Source organism: Bactrocera oleae, chromosome 2, assembly GCF_042242935.1.
Source record: "Bactrocera oleae isolate idBacOlea1 chromosome 2, idBacOlea1, whole genome shotgun sequence".
Classification (NCBI taxonomy): domain Eukaryota; kingdom Metazoa; phylum Arthropoda; class Insecta; order Diptera; family Tephritidae; genus Bactrocera; species Bactrocera oleae.
This window is the reverse complement of record NC_091536.1, coordinates 52,218,789-52,240,672: the sequence shown is the minus strand read 5'-3', so window position 1 is coordinate 52,240,672 and position 21,884 is coordinate 52,218,789. Positions and strand designations below refer to the sequence as shown.

Sequence of the window (21,884 nt, the reverse complement as noted above, 5' to 3'; positions counted from 1 at the left end):
TATGGTCAAGAGCTCTTGACGATAATGATGGCTGGTCGACGGGTGATGGAAATTGTGACGTAATGCGAGAGTAGTATAACGAAGCCTTGTCGGTAAGAAGCGACTGCTAGCAGCAGTCAGCCATATTGAAATTCAGTCAAGTAATTCGAAAATTGTAGGCGGAGCCACGAAAGACACTTGCAAGAATGAACGCCGTACTGTTGTTGTTGCTATTTGTTTGCAAGAAGAAGTGAACAAGTGAATGGAGGGAGTAGTACTGCTATCATTATGGCAGACTGCTGGTGCGGCCATATTTTTATCCAAAGGAGAGCGCAGTACGACTAGAACATTGTATATGCGTTGGGGACCTACAAATCCGTTTTTGGTCCGCATATAGCTGATTTATATTGAAAGCAGCATGAGAATAGTAGATTGCTGTGGACTACACTATAGCATGTAGCACTGCGCCGTTGCTAAACCAAAGTAATTACAAGATGCGCATGCGAACTGACGAGGTGAACACCACCGCTGTTGTCACTTGAATATGAGTATTTACCTGCCACAATTTTGCTTATTTTCGAACGGCACTGCTCACCTGTGATGTTGGCGCTAGTAGTTGTTGTCTTTTTAAGCATTTGTATGTGTTAGTAGATTTCGTTTGAGTGTAGTGGTATGAAATGGAACTGAATTCAGGAGCCGGAAAGACTACGTTTGTGTTGGTTTCGAACACTCACACTATCGCAATTGTAGACCTGTTTTGAAATAGAAACTTCTCTCTCTCTTTCGACTCGATCGAATAAGAAGCGTAATTCGATTTTGAATGTTCGAACTCGAACAGAGTAATGCATTCCTCATATAAAACAATTAATTTTTTTTTTGTTTGAAACCTTATTTAGTGTTAATTCCACAAGACCAGGTACTAGGCCGCGAGGTTGATGTTGATGCGAACGCGAATGTCTTCTGTATGTGTTGTTTGTGTATATTTTCAACGGTGTTTTTGGAGTTAATACTACATTGTTGGTTCATTTGAATTATTGGCATCAAGGCTACATCCTCCTTATGCTTTTAAGTGGTAATGTACTTGCGATGGTCTAGGCCATAAAGCACAATTAGGATGCAGAGTGCGATTGACTTCGGAAAGGGAAAGTAGTCGTTATTTTGGATTCGCAAACATTAATGGTTCTAATACGATAATTACATTTGTATAGCAGCACATTTTCGTTGTTAGCAGTTTGCATTTTGATTTCAATTTATTCTTTACATCCACATTTTTTTGAATCGGCTTGACTAAGTTTTTATAAGCGCCACGTAGCTATGAGTTGTTTGTAGTATTAAATAAATAATTTGCCATGGCATTATCGTGGTTTATTTTATCTCAAATATATTTTTGTACAAAATTATAATTAATGCTTACGCATATTAAGCCTATCTACATATATTTAATTCCATTCCATTATTGTTATTCGTTTAAGTTATTTGCCTATATTTGGGTTTTAAGAGGTATTTCTATTTAGATACGCTCATACTTTAATATAACCTTAATGTTACTTTTTGATGGAGCCAAAAACAATATTTATTAAATATATGTTGCTTTTTTCGGCAGTTATAGCCAACTATTATTTTTTATATTAGCGCCATTTTAATATACCAATAATATGTTTCTTAATTTTATTTTTCAATTATAATTTATATTTGAATTTCAACTTTATATTTCAATTCAAAATATATAGGGTTCAGCCCCCTATGAAAGATGATAAAATTACAATTTTATCGAACAATCACACAGTTAAAGCATGTTGGTCATATTAAGGATGAAGATTAGGTAACTACGTGGTATAACACATATAAATGTGGCAACCTTATTATATACACAAAATTTCTTATCTAATACATATGCTATCAGTCCCAGACGTATTTCCACTATTTTTCTATCACTGTAATTTATGATTTAAGACCACTTTTTGCCTAATTTTCTCTCAAGGTACAATTCTAAAAAAATTAATTAACTAATGGTATCATTGAGGTTTTCTAACTATCAATTACTGTTTTCAAATTTAAATTAGGTTGTTTATAAAGGTTAATAGTTAAATATTGAGTTTAAGTTCACTACTAATGATATGTTCAGTTGTTTCATTAGATTTATTAAATATATTAATTAAATAACCATTTTGAAGTTAATGGATCGTTAGATCTAACAAGTTTAAAAAATTATGAAAAATAAATAAAACAAATATTAACTCAGAACTATCGTTCTATGGCTTTATCATATGTAAATTTTTTAAAACAAATTTTTTTAGTTACACAAAAAATACGCTAAAAATATTTGTAATTTATTAGGCAGAATTTGGTATTTAATGTAAGACAAATGCTTTCCGCACAAAATTTACAACGAAATCGTTAATAATATTTACAAATAAGGATAATGAGATTTAACGATTATTCTTCTAAAGCTGATATTATTATATGTAGTCAAAAAACTCATAATTAATAAATGGCGTAGCAAGTTGTCGTTTCCGGCACACACATAATATGCAAGCAAAGATTCATTTTATCTTAAATGACCGTGGTAGTATTACTAGGTCATGCTCTTAATATATGAAGGAAATTGTTCTTATACGAATGTAATTGTACTTACCTGGTAAATTACATTAACTTTTACAACTTTTCCTTCGAATTTTTAAATATAATAATATCAATATCACACTTACAAAATAGAATTACTACAAGATACAATTAATGCAACAAGTTATAACTTATTTCATGAACCTTTTTTTTATGTAGTATCGTGCAAATATGTTCCCGTCTCACTGATAGATATGTAGTTTAGTTTTAAAAATAGCAAGTTTTCAGTATATACATATACACAGTGGTCATCCAGTATAATCGAACTTTCGAAATAACGAATTTTCGGTTTAACGAACTATCAAAATTATCTTGATTATATTATATTATATATGTTTGTTCAAACAGTTCAAAATACTTTGTTCGTACGAACCCGAGAACTTTCAAAAACAAATTGCTACCCATTGCTTTGCTAAAAACAATTCTATCATAAGATGTTGGAAAAATATTTTAAATTATGGTTCTGTAGGATTCGATGAAGAATATGAAATACCATAGCAGAACTGATTGGATGCTACGGCGAAAACCTCTTTAAATCAACATTGACCCTGGCAGCAGCAGTTTTCCCTGGTATTAGTTATTTTAATAGCGATTAGTTTTGTTATTCAAATAAATTTCCGAGCGTTCAGTCAGAAATCGCTGATATACATGAATGGAATTGTCATGATCGCTTTGTTTTGCAGAAAGCGAATTGCAGACTTTTTTGTAAATAAATTAATAAAGTTGTCTAATTTTGTTTTCATTGAATTCAATTATCTGAATTTTTTGGTAATTTATTTGAAAAGATGGTGGCGATGAGGTGTACAACATATGATTCGTAAAATTGGACGACCACTGTACATAAGATAAATTTCGGTTCTAAAGACAAATAGATGTTCATAAATTCTTTCGCAATTCAAAGAAAAAAATCAAGCGTTTTAAGGATCCCTCACTAAGTCTTCTATAATTAAAATTCTATTTGATACACTTCATTTATTTAAACATGAGCTTTTAATTAATTTCAACAGACCGAAAGGCAAATATTTAGTTGCCAATGCAATTGGAAGTAAATATATCTGTGTGCAATCATCTAAGCGAACTCTATTTGTGTTCTCAAAATAAATCAAAAGTTGAAGTACTTATTTACGATCTTCGTTGAAAAAAAATCATAAAATCACACTTTAGACACTACGAAGGTACATAAAGGAGGGCCGTGGCACCTATGACGTTCTCTTTGATGCCAGCAGTAACGGTACTGGCTTCAGATGAGTGGTGGCGCTAGAGGTCTGTATATCCGATTGAATATGGACAATGTCGTCTATTGTGATTATCTAGATAGATATGAGCAGAGATCAAAAATAGGAAATGTCAAAGTAACTGCAGTTTTCTTTGTACTCAATGAAGTGGTCATTTGACAAGTGAACATCCCAATTTCACGGTACAAATAAATAATGTTTCTAGTTTTTTGAAATAATACGTGCGAGTATGTATTAGTGATATGTCAGGTTATTTCATGCTGAAAAAACATAATTAAATTACAAAATCCAATAAGAGCATATGGTATGTGAAATATGCTTCTTGTAATAATTGAAATAAATGTAACGCTATTAAGGCTCACATACAAATATCAAACCTTTGTTAAATATTTAATAAGTTGAAGTTGAATTGAATTTTTGATAACTACCGTCAACAAGGTAAAGTTAGAGTAGTTAGGTAGAGTTTTGTGATAATGTTCCTTCATCTCATTTAGTAAAAAAAAAACAAAATGATTCCTTGTTTAAACGAAAATAATTTATGAATCTATAACAGACATTATTTAAAAATTTTGGCCTATGGATTTGAGTGAATACGAGGGCTTTTTCGTATGGGCAATAAATTTGTTTTGGCCCCAACGTTTTTGTTATCGTAATATAAATCAAAACATATGTCCAGTTTAATAATTATTCTCCTATTCGTGAGCAATAAATGAATGTATATTTTTGATCAAAAATTTTCAGCTGTTTAATTATGTGTCAAATCTTCACTTCCTAGGTGGGCAAAACGAATGAAATTAGACTGAAAATATTTGAAGTTCGTAATACCAGAAGAGTTTGGTTGATTTGAAGTTGAATTGTTTTAACTTCAATTCAACTTAGTGCAGAAGAAAGCCCTAATAGGAGTATTAATTATATAATATATACTTGGCAGTAAGAGAGTATTAAATATACGTATATCATCTCAGCGATATACTGTATTTTGAAGTCAAGTAAAGTTATAAAGAGAATGAAAAACTCCATAGATTGTAAATTTTTTATCGTAAATTTTAATGGAACGTTTCGTTATTTTGCATTGTGAATAATAAACCTTGGCGTGAATTGAAAGTGGTTGATTACGAGGATTATATATTTTACTAATCGTTACTATTTGTAGAGCCTTGATGTTAGTCCTATTTTTTGGAAACTTTTCGATAACAAAAAAAAAATTCGTATATTTACCATTAGTTGAATATTTTACCTAAATTGGTCTCCAAAATATCGCTGCTCCTTAATGCTTCATGAATTTCTCAAACAATATTTACTTTCATACCTCTTTGCTCTGTAATTTTACGACAAACTGAGAAATTAATTTAAATTTATTTTCTAAACAAAACGATTTTGAACTTTAATGAAAGTCATTGTTTTCAATTTTTTTTATGTCATTAGTTTCACAAATTTTAGCCTTGCTGTAAAATACGTTAGATAGCGTTTCTCTTAATTGTAAACTAAGGGTTGTTATCTGTGTTTTCAAGAATACTGGTTTCACTAGGCATCTGCATAGCAAAATCCTGTACTATAATACACATTAATTAAAATTAACAATTTTTATTATAGCACTACTTTAGTAAGAATTTATTCTTGGATATTTATATATATGCACGTCAACTTTTGATAGGAAAGTCCATTTAGTCGCCTCATACGACAAGCCGTGGACAAAGCTGTGGTTGTATTCTTCTGAACCACCCCAAACCACAGGGCCGTTGGTAATAAAGTATGTATGTAAATACATATTTCATCTCAAATATTTTTAAAAAGCGTTAATGGAATGCTATTTTGTACTTATTTAAATTATCTAGTAAACATTTTTTTTTATAAATACATCATTACTTACCATAAGTATTTTACATACTACCCTTAATCTTACTTTTTTCTATTCGCTTTATCTTGTTAAAAGAAATTTCCAGAAAATAACAATTCGTTTCTCTGCACGACAAAAAGCAAAAAAGTTTATGTACATATTTCAAAGTCACAATCAATTGCATTTTCACTTAAAGTTTTATATTAAATTATTAAGAAGCTTCTGTTCTTGTATTTTTTTGTAATTACATTCCATTGCCGACATAAAAGTACAGTTACAAACACACAAGATGAAATACGCTGGAGTAGTATTCTTAAGTTCACAGATAAGCGAAAATCTCTTTATGAGATATTAGTACATATAGGCCACCCTAACTCTCCCTACTTCACTGCAAATAATGTTATAGTCAATATTTATTTTTTTTAATATGTAAATACTATTTTATTATAAATTTTATAAATAAAAACAAAATATCGATTTTATATATTATAATATTTTAATACGCATCTTTGCTTTCTCATTTCTTTCCTTTAGAATAAAATTTATATTCTTTTAGGTATTTACAACAAATAATTAATGACTGGTCCACTTTATATATTTTTCAGCTAATTCATAATGTCCACTTCTTAATACACGTATTATATTTTATTTCACATTTAGCTTTGTAAACATAGACATGGTATTACCAATAAATTTTGCTCTCTGTTTTGCATATAATATTGCAATATCTTTATACCGACATTAATTGTTTAATATAATGTCTGCCACTGCAGATAGGCGCAAGTTTTACGTATTTTTGAATATTTTTATTTTTAGGCCCATGTGTTAATTCTGAATGCATTTCATTCCCAATTCAAAAAATTAATGATGAATCGAAAGTTAAAGAATATAAGTATTCAGCAATGCTATAAACTTTCTTCTGGTAACTGGTTAACCACGAAAAATAATTTAACTTACATATGAATGTAATCCATACAAAATTACTACTTATATGATCACAATGAATTCATTTCATTTGAACAGATATCTCTGATTTTAACTAAACGTTTCAGCTATGGCTATATACGTTTAGATATATTAATTAGATACATGATTCACCAAATACATATTTTGCGAACCTGTAATAATGCTTTCATATATTAATTCGTGAATCATTTAGTCGTACTAACTTGTAGCATTTTACAACACATACATACAGACACGGAGCTGCATGCAGAATAACTAAAGTTGAAAGGTTGTACATAAGTATATATGTATACAACTTCTAATATTTATACACTAAATGTCTACTTCCGATTCTTTGCTGACTTTGGCTTTGGTTTATTTTAGGTATGATGAAATAATTTGTGGATAATTTTCTCATCTATAAGTACTTATTATTATATAAATTAGCTTATGTTTTTATGTGTTTCCGTCGGTCAGGATCAATATTAGTATTCCGTTATAGCTAACAATTTTACTAATTCACATCATATTATTTTTATTTTTAACCATCGTGGGTTTATTTTTTATTTTATTTGAATTTACAATTTTTTTTATATATTAAAAATATGCAAATATAAGTATTACTTTTATATTCTCAACATCATTGTCAGTGACTTTTTCGATAAATCCAAAGTGTCAATGTTTTGTGTAATTCAGTGATTGTAAAATTATTTTATCGATTTTGGTATACATAATATCCTCTCTTAAGTCAAGCTAAAATATTTCCAATAATACAAATATTAAAAGTTCTGAATTTATTTCATCCCCTTTTATTTTTTGTTTTAGCCTGTTACAGCTGAAATAGTTTAAACCGAAATTCTAAAATTGAATACTTCACGTATTATTATTTGCTGTCAACTTATTTGGTTCAAAATCTTCTTTTAATTATTTATTTTTTGTTGGGTAAATAATACACAAAATTTACACTCTCCAACTTATTAAGATATTTGTTAATAAAATTCATTTCAACATTAATTTGGTATCGATCATTACTATTTTATACATTAATATATATTGAAATATACATATGTATGTAAATAATTACACAAATTTGTATATAGAACATATACACGAACAGTTCACTTGAGTTAAGTTTCAAATTACAAACCAGATATTCCGTTGAAGTATGGTCAAAGGAGTTAGCCAGGAGGAGTTGACATTATATCGATTATTTATACACATTTATTCAGATTAGACTTGGAGTAATAGGAAAAACCAAATATTCTTCATTAATAAATCGTGCTACTAAAGTATGGCAATAAAATGCTTTTAATATTAGTTATCGAGCAAGGAGTTATTTGTTTGCCGAAAATGTTGCCAAAAGATGCGTCTTTGTTAAACCTTTTAAATGCAAGTGATGTAAAAAGTGATTCAATGAGGAAATATTACTGTTATGAAATATACTCGTCCACATTTCAAATTCACAGAATATTGCACTTTTATAAAATAAAATCACTTGAAAATATAATTTGTAATAATTTTTGAAATTAGAAGGAACTATGAAACTCTGGTTGGTTTGTTGGTTCTTATTTAATACGATGCAACAAATTGAACCTCTTTGAGGAGATCTAAAATGCAACTTTGTATTTTCTTCCCCGATTATTCGTATAATTCATTTTGTATTCAGACCTTCTGATTCACGTATGTAAGTATGCATGAGTTAATATTTTATTCTAATTATAGCTGAAAATGTCTAAAACATATTTTTTATGCTTTACATAAGAGTATTCCATATGTTAAGTTTAGTTTTTATTTCTCATATATTTTGGAATTTTTATTAGCTTTCCCCGTTTGTTTAGTATAATGGTTACCTTTACATTTTATTATTATTTTTAATTGTATATACTTTTTTTTAATCAATAACTTATTTAAAGTTGAGGTCACATGAGTTGGTTTTGTTGAGTTTATTTATTTAGATACAATACTTCATTGTTAAAGAATTTACCCATTTAGCTAATTAATTTATGAAATTATTGCTCCTCCTAATAACACCTTACGAACATTTTGCATGCCGACTATGTACTATGTTATGTTAATGTATGCAATGCAAATCATCATAATACAGGGTTTTGAGTAAATAATAACAAATGTACTTTAAGAATTAACTAAGTAGATTTACGACTTTGCAAAAATTATTTATAGCATTATTTCAGTAAGTATTATATTTTCGATAATCCATTCCACTTTTTTGCAATTGGGTGATTTGTAGGTGAAAATGAAAAATTTTGCAACATTTGACTACGAAATTGTAGTAGTTAGTAATATAAGTGTCCGACAGAATAATATTACATGTCTTTCGTTAGCTCCGGACAATGGGCTTTACTCAATTTATTAACACTTAATATGTATTAATTGTTTTTTGTAAATATTGATCCCTTAGCAATATGAAGGACAGACAAAGTACACTAAGTTATTTGTGCGTGTTGCCATATTTCACAGTGGTACCGGATTAAGCGTGACTTTTGGTTTCCATGGTTATCAGCGACTTATTGCGGACTGTTAGGTGGTGTGATCTCATCACCTTCTCCTCCAGATCCCGGTTCTCCTTTTGTTTTATTTTCCTTTTTCCATTTCATTCGTCGGTTCTGGAACCAGATTTTTATTTGTCGCTCTGTGAGACACAACGCATGAGCGATCTCGATTCGTCGCCGCCTGGTCAGGTAACGATTGAAATGAAATTCTTTTTCCAGCTCTAACGTTTGGTAACGGGTATACGTTTGGCGGCCACGTTTCCGTTCTGTAGAGGTATAGAAAAGTAATAAATATTTTATTAATTAACAGGGTATTTTGAATATCTGATGGATGACACTAACAATCAAATTACTCAATACTCCATTTTAGACAACTACCAAACCAAAATCCAATTTCATACTTAAAAACTAACACCGAAATGATTGGTCATAAAAAGAATTTACATATGTATACAATGTACGTGAAATTCATGTGTAAAAAATCATGTAGTGCCATGGTGTATGGAGTGCAACATCGGCGGGACGACAACTTTGGAGCTGTAAACATGTAAAGGAAAAGATCAAAGAGCGACCTTACCAAATCAAACGATTTGTAATTGTCAGTATACCACCACGGTGCGAACTCGCATTTCTCAATTGCACCTCTTCGTTGTTTTGTATGATTACTGTAAAAACGTATTGAAGAATTTTGTTGGTATGCGTTTTAAGTTGGGACAGTCTCTTGTGACTGCAGAGATGAGGTGTAAAGCCAACGAAATTTCGGCCAGTCGATTCTATGTTTAGTTGTCAGATCTTCAAGGAGTATATTCCTTATATCTATGTATAGAAATGCATGTGAAAATGCCAGCTGTATTATACAATGTTACAGGTTAAAGGCAGAATGTTGGGTAAAGGCGAATGACACTGGTGAATTTGTGTTAAATAATTATGCGCAGCAAAATGAAAATATATATTTTTTCATTTCCGAAACCAACAGTGCCATATTTTAGAACATAGTTCCCAACAAGAAAATCAAAAGCATTTAAAGAATAAAATCTACCTATACACACGTAAATACATATTCATATATCGTATGCATGTTGTCTAGAGTGTCGCTATCCAAGAAATGAATGCACTTTGTTTAAACCACAGACAAGTGTGATCAATCATGATTGGATGCATACAGTGTTTAGTGTCGGAGTTTTATGCCAGCCCTCCGAATGCTTTGATAGGAACGATGGCAGAAGTAACGAATATGTGAGTATAGAAAGCAACTATAAATGAACAATTCCGGGCAATTATATAAAGAAAATAGATCTGGATTATGGCGTAAGTATGTGTTGCTTGCAATAATACAAATAAATAGCGTTGAAAGTATGAGTTATATAACACTCGTATCTAAATACCAAGAAATTTTTGAAATTCTCACACAAGAAATACGCGAAATCACATTTTATTAATTTTTTATATAAAGTACTAATACTTTTAAGTAAAGTGTAGAAGCGTTTTATATTTCTATTATGGCGATTGAATCTAATCCAAATAATAAAGTCTTTTTATACTTTTCTTAATTCATTCAGAAAAGTTTTAGAATGCAACAGCTTTAAATTTAATATGCATGTATTTTAACTATTCTGTGGTTTGTTTATATGAAAAAGAAAATTATGTTTTGATAAAGATTTCCTTCAAGTAAAATTTAATTACTAACAAGTAAAAACGTTAACATCGGTGTACGAAGCTATTGTACCCATCACAGATAAGCAGTTATTGCATACAAGAATATGATTTTTATCGATCAGTTGGGTAGCTATATTCCATAGCGGTCCGATATAGGCGATTCGGATAAATATGAGTGTGAAAATTTTCAGTTCGATATCTCAAAAACTGCGGGACTAGTTCTCGTATATACAGACAGACAGTCAAACAGACGAACATGGCTAAATCGACTAGCTCGTCACTCTGATCATTTGTATGTATATTTTATAGGATCTCAGACATTTCCTTCTGAGTGTTACAAACTTCGTTGAAAACTTAATATACCTTGTTCCGACATTTCCTTCTGAGTGTTACAAACTTCGTTGCAAACTTAATATACCTTGTTCCGGATATAAAAAGCTACATGTATTTAATAAACGACAAATCCATCATCGGCAAAAGTAGAAAGAACAATCGCTCAACAGTAATAATAGTGGAATATTCAAGAAAAATGGTGGCTTAATCGCTATTTAATTACAATATGTTTACTTCCACATAAAAAAATTGCCCACTACTACTAATGTGTGCGTGAGGTGTGAATATGTACATACGTATTTATACTCTGGGCTCTTTCAGAAGTTGTCCCTTATAAATTTGCTGCACTGTGTTTGCTTCGTTGAGTATCTATAGGGTAATTTTTGTTATGGCGAAGTATTATACCTTTCTCTGACCTCTGACTAAGAGCGATACCATGACTATTAATGCTAATTGTTCTTATATGTGTGCACTAATGTTATTTTAATAATTTTCATATACGAGAGGGTACTATGAGTTTATTACAACCACCGTGGCAGCCAGTGGCGTTGCAATTATGGCATACCTCTATCGGCTTTATCACATTTATCACTATGCCGCTAAAAGGAGGGAAAGAATGAAATAAAGCAACACTGAACATAGGCGCCACCACGATCGGTATTTTGACGAATAGTCAAACATGGTATGAATAAAAAATGGAATGGAAAAATGGCAATAACCGTGCGCATGCGTCAAATGGTGGCCATAATTGATGTGAAGGGATAAAAGACCGAGGCTTTAAACTCGGTAACTCTCTTTGCTTACGTACAATGAATTCTGTTAATTCAGGGCTGGGGATACTCTTTGTATTGAATTAATATTATGCAAAATCAAACGGCTATTAATGTAGTTATGTATACACACATTAAATTGCAAAAGAAAGTTCATTTAAGGTAGTAGTCTGGTAACATGGAAAAGTCGACTTTTTGTTTTTTTCGAAAGTTATATATGTATATTCGAATACACTATAAAATTTTTAGAACAAAAATCGGAATATTGACGAAGTTATAGCACCTATACGTGAGCGTCTCGTAATAGTACACACAGTTATTACATAACATATTTAATCTATTGTTGAAACTTTAAACGCGTTTTTCTCGAAATAACGTTCTTACGGTCGGACCGGATGATAAAGAATTTTCTGTCCAACGGATTGAGCTGAAATTTGAATATGTTTTTCTACTCATCATCAATAGCTCTCGCAAGAACTAGGATCTTATTTTTGTATCGCTAAGTAGTAGTTATTTATGCTTTCCATTTTACGCCCCTATTTCTACTTAAAAATGTCATTTTTTTTCGAAGTCAGCCATTTTTTTATTTTCCAACGAAATTATTTTATCCTAGTTCCAACCAGAATGACAAGCTCACAGAACAATTATCGTTTTAATTTTTCTATTTCAGATGTCCTCAAGCGACCACCTGTTTTTTTTTTGTGACGCTCTTTTCAGTGCTACAAAACAATAAATTTAGAAAAAAAGACAAAAATAATTTTTGTGAACACTTATAATATATTACAAAATGAAACTGATTGAATTTTTCCAAATAAAATATATTTCCAAAATAGCATTAATAAAGGATACATATATTGTTTGTTTTTGAATGCATATAGTTTAAGAGAAAAAGTTATGCTAAAATTCTATATTTTATCAAAATAACTAATTCTCTTACTTGTCCTTAATTAGTAAAATACATTGGAAAAACTTGTAAAATAATACAAAGGGTCTGAAAAATGACATAAATATTTCAGTGGATAGAAACGCGTGCGAAGGGACTTTATTGCAAAATTATATTGGAAGTGTTAGTTTACCAAATTGTTTGGTTTTAAAGATAATATCAAATATATAGTATATAGTTTTACTTAAACAGTTAGAATCGAATATGTACCTCATGGCACCGTTATGTTTCACGTCTTGAGATTTTTACCGCGGTTTCACAAATTTTACGCATCGGTTCGTAAGTGCTGCGTGTGCAGACACCTTAATATCCACTTCCATTTCCCTTAATGGTTTGGACAATTATAATATTAAAAATTTTTGTTGGCATATTTTTGGAGATCTTCGTCATTTAGGGTGACATTTATGATTCGCTTGGGTAGTTTACTTAATTTCGGTTTTAATTTTTACCGAAAGTTTTTATACATGTGAAGAGGAGAGGAACTTGTTGTGAGATATATAAAATTACCTTTGAGGTGAAATTTTTTGGATGATGGCGCATTGTAATTACTGGATTCATTACAAATCTTTCAGGCCATTCGAGAAACATATTCAATTTCTGGATATGTCTAAGGTATAACTTTCTTCAGTGTAAATCCTCAAATAACTTTGCATACATATATAATATTTTATTTTTATAGCACACAAAGCAATTAAGTGTAATTTAATAATACTTTGATTTCACGTAATTACAGCATTCATGCATAAAGCTGAAACCAACATTTACAAATAGAAGCTTGATTCGATTTTAATTGCTCAGCTCATACTAATTAGTTCGTATATATTTGTATATACATATTCATATTTAAATGTGTAAGTGCCTTCAAATCGGACAAATTCACCTTTGATCCCAAACTATTACTATAAAAAATGGAAAGAATTTATATGGTATCGGAGTATTGTTGTTCTATGATAGAATATTAGTAAATTTTATTAAAAGTATTTAGTACTCCAAAAAAATGACGAGTCGCAAATTTTCTGAGGTGTGTAAAATTGGTTCTTGTGGTGGTCAAACTACAAAAAGTTTTGTAATATATATATGCAATTCACCGGCGATATACGCCTTACGGCCAAAGAAAAATTGTCTATGAAAAAATTGCAAGAAAAACTTTGAAGAGAAAAAGTTTTTTTAATCGCGGAAATTACTAAAAACTATACGAGTATGCTAAACATTGCACTTATTAATGATATGCGCTGTACATATTGCATGCATATATATATTCATATACAAAAACGTATGTATTAGTAGTTATTTATGCTTGTAAATTTATTAATTCTGCGTGGCAAAAAATATGGCTGCGTGTGGCATTTTTGGTGTCATCAAGTCTATATAAAAAAGTGACAACTCATCATTAAATGACGCAGCAGAACAGCGACCTACAGATGTAACTCAGTTGGCCGTCTAGAGATAGAAAATATAGAAATATTATATAATCGTAAAATGAATATATCAAGTTTCAATTTGTAAAAATGTAATAGAATCTAGAGAAAAACGTAATCTTACATTGGCTCGATTCACGGTTCTCTGTTTCCGAAAAGCAACTATTCTTCGAAGTTTATATTACTTAAAATCTTATGTTCGGAACTTTTTTTTGAGAAATTATATAGATTGTGAGATTTAAATGAATTATATATATATCAGATTATTATATCAGAATAAATTAGCTTTAATAACTTATTACGTAAGAACCCTATACCTGAATTTGCCTACACTGTCACCAAATAAAAATTAAGTAAACAAATAACTAAAACCTCAATATATATTACTAAAACACATACAACAAACAAAAGCGAGCGGTTGATAGACAAAGATGTTGCTGTGGAAATAACGCAGTTGCATGAAATTCTTGCTGAGCTCAACAAAAAGCAAGGAACCGAGTCAGCGAACTACACAACGGGATATTAGACATGGCAGAAGGAATATGGCTACGCATGGTGTGTTTTAGTCCGCTGTCAAATGTTTTGATATGGGTCCTACTTTACAGTAATACTCTTTCAAATAACGTGTTTGCAGATGTATACAAGGAGTTCTTCATATGCACAAGAAGACTTGTTTTGATGAAAAAAAAAAACACTAAATTACATATGAACAAATCAGCCTTGAATTAATACAGCATTTTTTGAAATTTTGTTTAATTACCTAGCGGCATTTGCTTACTATATTTATTGTATATACATACATATGTGTAGGAATCGAACCTCGAAAGCTCTGTGTTTACTTTTATGGGCTCCTTTACCACATAAATAATGCAGTGTTTTGTTCCAGCGAATGTCTGTTTTTCATAAATATTCAGTCAGCTATCTCTGAAATCCAGTTTTTTGAAGATCTACATTTTGAATTTGTTAATGTTCATTATAAGGAGTAAAATGTGAGAGGTGATGTGGAAAAAAAAGGGGGGGTAAATGTTAGATCACGAGCTGACCAGTAACCGCAATGTATATATGTATGTACCTATATATTTTAATCGCCTTCGATGGCTTTTCGTTATTCGTTTTGATTTGTTTTTATTTATAGTTTTCCACTTTACCTAGTTGTTAAACGGCTAAAGTGCTTAGGAACGATGCCAAATTTGATACTGAACTTTAGTAATTAAAGTCGAAAGCAACACCTAAATGAGAGAAAATACTCCAACAACCCTTGTGTTAACCTAAACGAAAGAAGACAAAATTAAAAATGACCTGTTGAATCTGAATTTAAGTGCACAAATTTATTAAAAACAACAAAATATGTAAATTAAATGCATAGTTTTTTGATGGCAACTGTGAGAAAAAATAGAAATGTACTTTTTATGGTTTTAAGTCCATATATTTATTATACAAATATCATCCAATTTAAGGACATCCCTTAAAAAATTTCCCTTCATAAAAAAAATACTTTTATGAACAAAAATTTTTTGTTCTGTTAATTAAAAGCGAAAAATTGCATTGCAACTGGAGATGATGTCTGCAAGAAATTTATGCCAAACCTCAAACTAAGCACACACACACACATGATATGCTCATGCAATCAACAATATGGTTTTGCAGCGACAAGCAAAGTTCATCCACAGCGCTTAGTGGTGGAAATACATACGTATATCCCAGGGCCACCGTCAATGCTGTCAGGTCATCATCAAAAAATTTTGCATTTTCAAACTTTAGCGTTCTTTCCATTAGTTGTACGTTGTATGCCGGATTGCGATAACACCACTTTGAAAAGTAAAAGGAACAGCGAGAATCCCAGGGGCAGTGATAGAAGTGTCATTTTGGAATTAAAAGAATATTGTAACATTCCGCAATTTCAGCTGAGGAGTTTCATGGGTTTTTGAGCCATACTCATTTCTTGCTTTTTTGCATTATTTTGGTGGTGCAGTTATTCTGGTTGGTTTGTTATTTGTTTTCTAAAGATAACTTAATAGGTACAGGAAAGCATATTTGTCAATACATGTGTGGATCATGAACCTACAAGAACTATAAGAAAATTATTCGCATACGTTTCTGGAATGTAAGCAATACAGCAGGACACTATATCAAAAACTACTTATAAGCGGTATTCACACCAGATTTGTTAATTCGTTAGTCGGTAGTTTTTTAAGTGCATTTTGGTTTTGTAAAATTAACGGACTACCGTTCTACCGAATAATGAAGTACCCGAATGACAATTTTTTCATTATTTGGTAACATTAAATCAGCTGTTTGTTTTGCGTCGTTGCCTAAAAGTTCATTTCATTCATTGCAAAAAAATACATTTTCTGCTCGCTATGAAATAATTTTAGACAAATTTTTCAAAAGTAAGCTTTTTATAAAATTAATTTAGCTGTTTTGGGACAAAATATGCCACACTACTGAGATACACCAAAAAGTATGTTCACAGTTAAGAATTTTAACGAAGTATCAATTAACGAATTATCAGATGAACATATTCCGTCTGAATACTTCTGAAAAAACTGCGTAATATGTTAAAAATTATCAAATGCTAATTTTATTGAAACTCCAACAAACATTGAACTGTAAACTACGATTTTCGAGATAAATCAATATTAAGCACTCTAAGTTACCACAACCAGTAAATGTCATTCGAATTATCAGCAAGGAAAGACATTAGCCAGTGTATGGCAGCTTTAGATCATAAAGGGTGTTTTTTCGAGGTATAGAACTTTAAGTTGGTCTTATTGTTCCAGATGGCGACCGATTTAACAGCTGTCAAGTGATTCATTTTCAGTTTGGTTTGGCAATTCATCGTGAATAGACTCACGCCTGAACAACGCTTGCAAATAGTGCAATTTTATTTCGAAAATAATAGTTCTGTGCGGAATACGTATCGCGCACTACGTTGATTTTTTTTTTATTAGCGATGAAGCGCACTTCTGGTTGAATGGCTACGTCAACAAACAAAACTGGCGCATTTGGAGTGAAGCTAATCCTCAAGTGTATGTCGAAACAATTCCGTACTTCTTCAAAAATGATGATGGCCAGAACGTTACAGTCAATGGTGATCGGTATAGAGCCATGATTACTAACTTTTTCATTCCTGAATTGCACAACCGTGATGTCCAGGAGCTGTGGTTCCAACAAGACGGCGCAAAATGTCACACAGCTCGTGCCCCAATCGATTTATTGAAAGATTCGCCTAATTTCATGTTTTGGACCTGTGAATTGGCCTCCAAGATCTAGTGATTTTACACCGCTAGACTACTTCCTGTGGGATTATGTAAAGTCATTGATCTATGCAAATAAGCCACAAACGCTTTACACCTTTATAAGCTGAACTTCTATCTAGGAATATTGAACATTTTCGTAATTTGTCAGGGCTCGCATAATGAAAGGAAACAAAACTACAAAATGCCAGTTGTATATATATGTATGAATAGACATATGGACATGTACGCAAAAATTACGTCCCCATATTCAAACAATAGTGCATACCCATGAGACCATCACTCACAACCCCCAACGACAGCAAAGGTGAAGCAAATACAAAAAAAAAAATCGCAACCAACATTCCTGAAGGATATTAGATGTATTTTGTGTTCCGCCAAAGAACTAAGTGGTTGCTTCACTACTGCAAAAAATAACGGAACTCAGAAATATCAAAAGTAGTGAATTAAAAATTAAATTGTAACTAATTTAAAAATGAATGAAGCTTAAAAACTACTAATTATATTTATGTACAAATATATATTTTCCTGCGTAGATCTTATAAGCGAATGGAGGCTTTTTGATTTAACAATACTTGAATTAGGCTATTTCTTTTGAGAAACTGACAGTACAGAGTAGTTCTTATACACTAGCATACTAGCGAAATAAGTATGGTATCTTGAAGTAATTCTCAGTTATAGCACTCCTGATAACTAGTGAAATACGAATAAAACATGACTGACATGGCGGTAGCTATCATTTACGTCCAAAAATCTGTACTGAGCACTACAGCACCAACCTTAGCAGTTTTCGACATAATTTTAGCACATCAGACGTTATTCGATGTTTTGCGGATTTCGGCTATGTCTAAACAAACATCGTGTAAATGGAAAGCAGTCAGTAGTCGTCGATGCCAATGGTAGTTGTGTAGTGAATTTATTTAAAAAATTATTCACGCATCTTGTAAATTATCTTTTTACCCTTACACTTAAGTGTCAAAAGAAAATAAAAACGCAAAAACTTGCATTGACAAAAAATAAAACGGAATAGGAAAATATGTGAAAAACTTTCGACGCATTGTTGGCAGTACTTGTTTTATATATACATATGTACATATACATATATGTGGTACATATATATTCGGAAATTTGGTAGTGTTAATGTGTATCATATTGTCATGATTTTGGTGCTTAGGCTTTCTACGCATTTGTTTTCGTTTATCTTATTGTACAAAAAGTCAGTAAAACAACTATCTAAGCCAAATTTAAGTTCAGTATGTAATAGGTATTGCACAGTTGAAATAGATTCCGGCAATTTTTATATTTCGAATGTTCATTTTTGTAAATGATTTCTTCTTCAAACTGAACAGTTCAATATATCCTCAAATTATATTATTAATAAAATTACTTGATTTGTTGACTTCTTACAGTTATACTTATTTAAAAAAAGCCTCTTTCACTACCGTTGGGCAAATAATATAAGTAATTGCAAAACTCCCATCCACATACACTTATACATTGCACTTGCAGTCAAGTTTATTTGCTTGACTTTTCCGCGTCAGTATAAGGTTATCAGACAGCATTTATAAGCTCGAAAGCGCCCACTTAAGTAGTTCCTGTCTGAGCTGTCCTGTTTAGCAGCACGTTTTGCTATGCCGTTCTGCCCCACGCGCGCAGAAGATATCTTAGAACTGGCGTTTCGAAAAGCAGTTTACGAAAATCCTCAACTTAACAAAATGCTCAATATACGAACAAACCTTCAGAAACACCAAAAATGAAAAAATAAAATCTGTAAAGTAAAGTAAGCGAAGAAAGTGCAACATCAACGAAGTAGTCGCGAGAAAACTCGGGCGGTGGTATGTGGATGAAAATCGTTGAAAAGTTTAAGTGAAAGAAGAAAGTAACGGATTTGAAGACATAAGAGTTGCACAAATAACAATGTACCATGTTGCACTCTTAGTCTGTTTAAATGTTAGCCGTCGGAGGTGATCATTGTTTTCCGTTTAGTCTATTCCTTTGTTTAACTTTTTTGTTATACTTGTATGAACTTTGAAACTTATTTGAAAAATAATAAAAATACAAAGTAATGCATATACTAGCATGAAGAGCGTTATAAGAATCTGAGAAAATGCGTTTTGGAGTAGTTGGTAAATAAAAGACTTTATGGCCATTAGACATTGGAAGCTGCTTTAGAAAAGTGGAGTATTTGCAATGAAGTGCAGTTATATCCATGAAATATCGAAGTTTGTTAAATAGTCGATTATTTTGCAACAATAAGTATATAAAATAGTTCACTTGGTTGTTGTGATGATGGGCAACCATATTTGATTCTTCCTCGCATCACTTACAATGTAAAGTATGCTGTGTTTACAGAATTTAGTTTATATTATTCAAAGTTATTCTAACAAATGTCGTACAGCATTGTCATTAGATAGGCAAGAAGGAATTCTTTCTTCAACAGTAATGTTCCTTTTTTAAGTTTTTTGGCATATCATACAAGTAATTCACATTTGCCTAAAATTAGAAGTTCCGCTATTAGAAAACTACTAGTTTCTAAACGGACCGCCACCCAGGATTTTAATAAAATAGGTACAGCTGACGACCAAAATGAAATGAAATAATTTGAATACCTATAGTATATCTAGAAGTATTTACAGTGATAAATGTTTTTATCTTGTTAACTTATTACTAAATGTAGTGGTTATTACATATAAATTTTGACAATTCGTGTGTTTAGCTTAATTGGAAATAATTGTATCCAGCCATCCATTGTATTCTATCTGCAGGTTTGATTTAATATCTTTAATTATAAGTTATATAGTTTGAAATATTGACTGAAAAACATTTTATAATTATAAAAAATTATTTTCTAACACCAACACCCACTCGTACGTGCCACTCAATGCCAAGATACTTAAAACATTATTGCGAAAACACTCTTGAACATTGGTGTAATTTATAGCTCAAAGGTCGCAATGTCTTGTAGGAAAAGGATATACGAGGTTGTGGTAATGTATTTATGTATATCTAACATGTACTTTGCATTGAACCTTTTACCAGTATTTAAATTTATTCAAAAGTGGTGAAATATAACATGTATATCGATTGCTAATTTGAGGAAATGAATATATGTACTTATGAGCAAATTATCTCAAATGATCGAAGTACCACAATGTAAAATGCAAAGTACGAAAAATGAAAGAGAGATTAATATCACGTGTTCACGCACACAAATTTGCTATATGAAAATTAATTAGCTTGTGAGATATCAATTTTTCTACAAGTATAAGAATAGCAAAATATAAATTTTAAACAGCTGAACAAAGTTCACATTTTTGGTACATTTTCAGTACAGTTTTGAAAAATAAAACTTTTTAAGTTTAATGAAATAAATAGTATCAAAAACAGTAGCAATTTTAACTGCCCTGTATCCAATTTATACGTCCTTTAAAAGTGGTGGTTGTGCCCATAATATCAAAGTAAGCACAACCATTTATCTCCTGTGCCTCACACAATGGCCATGGCATAGCTTTTTTATCATTGTCGATGTTGGTGTTGTTGTGGTCATAAGCTTTACATCTTAATTAAAGACGCTTTCGCACCTTTTACCCGATGCATCCCCACAATCAAAATTTCGAAAAGGAAGTAAGCAATTTAAGGTGCAGTGGCTTATTTTCAAACTCGGTACAGAAATCGTGATAGAACAGCCCAAAAAAAACAACCACCGGTTGGCATTGTACTTGTATGCTGGCACCATGCAAAAACAGCAAATCGGTTGGAGATTTTGAGTTGAATGCAACAGCTTGGAAAGCTAAGATCAAGAATTCAGTTGGCAGTCAGCTAAACGCAAAGTGTGAATATAATAAAAATTATAGGACAGTTGATTGTGGTGAGGAACAATAAAATTCACATTGAAATTTGATTTACATAATGCCTTATTAATATTGTATTTAAATTAAATGACAAAAAAGTAAGTACCAAACTAATACTAATAAATAAAATACCTTAAATCTATCTGCAATGGAAGTAAATATATGTATACTATAATATTAGAGAGGGTTGATTGTTTTTTTAAATGGCGTGTGCGGGAAATGTTCTAGGGATCACTCTGAACAACTTTGCCAAAGAGAATATGGGTCTAAAACTGTCATTTGTCATTCGTCGGAATCGGCTAGATCGGAAAACGATATCACAGATATTTTATTTTCCGAATACTTGCCTTCAACAAAAAAGCTAAGAGCACGTAATTTTGCAAAACTATTCTCTAATACATACTTAATAATGACAGTGAAAATGAGGAAAATCGGGCAACTATGTTATAGTTATAGTCCCATACAACCAATTATCCAGCTCTTAGCTTTTAAATTAAAAACAGACAACCGGAAAATATAATAACTGAA

The 21,884-nt window shown here is 31.2% G+C and overlaps 1 protein-coding gene across 9 annotated transcripts in view; it reads right to left on the bottom strand.

Annotated features, from left to right (window-relative positions):
• Positions 1–6,150: 6,150 nt before the first annotated feature.
• Positions 6,151–21,884, bottom strand: part of Antp (homeotic protein antennapedia) — a 198,236-nt gene continuing 182,502 nt past the window's right edge. For all 9 annotated transcript variants that reach the window (XM_036370353.2, XM_036370359.2, XM_070113162.1 and 6 more), the window contains one exon: positions 6,151–9,394. In XM_036370353.2, the coding sequence (XP_036226246.1) occupies positions 9,144–9,394 (251 nt within the window). In that variant the 3' untranslated portion in view covers positions 6,151–9,143. The remainder of the gene's footprint in view (positions 9,395–21,884) is intronic.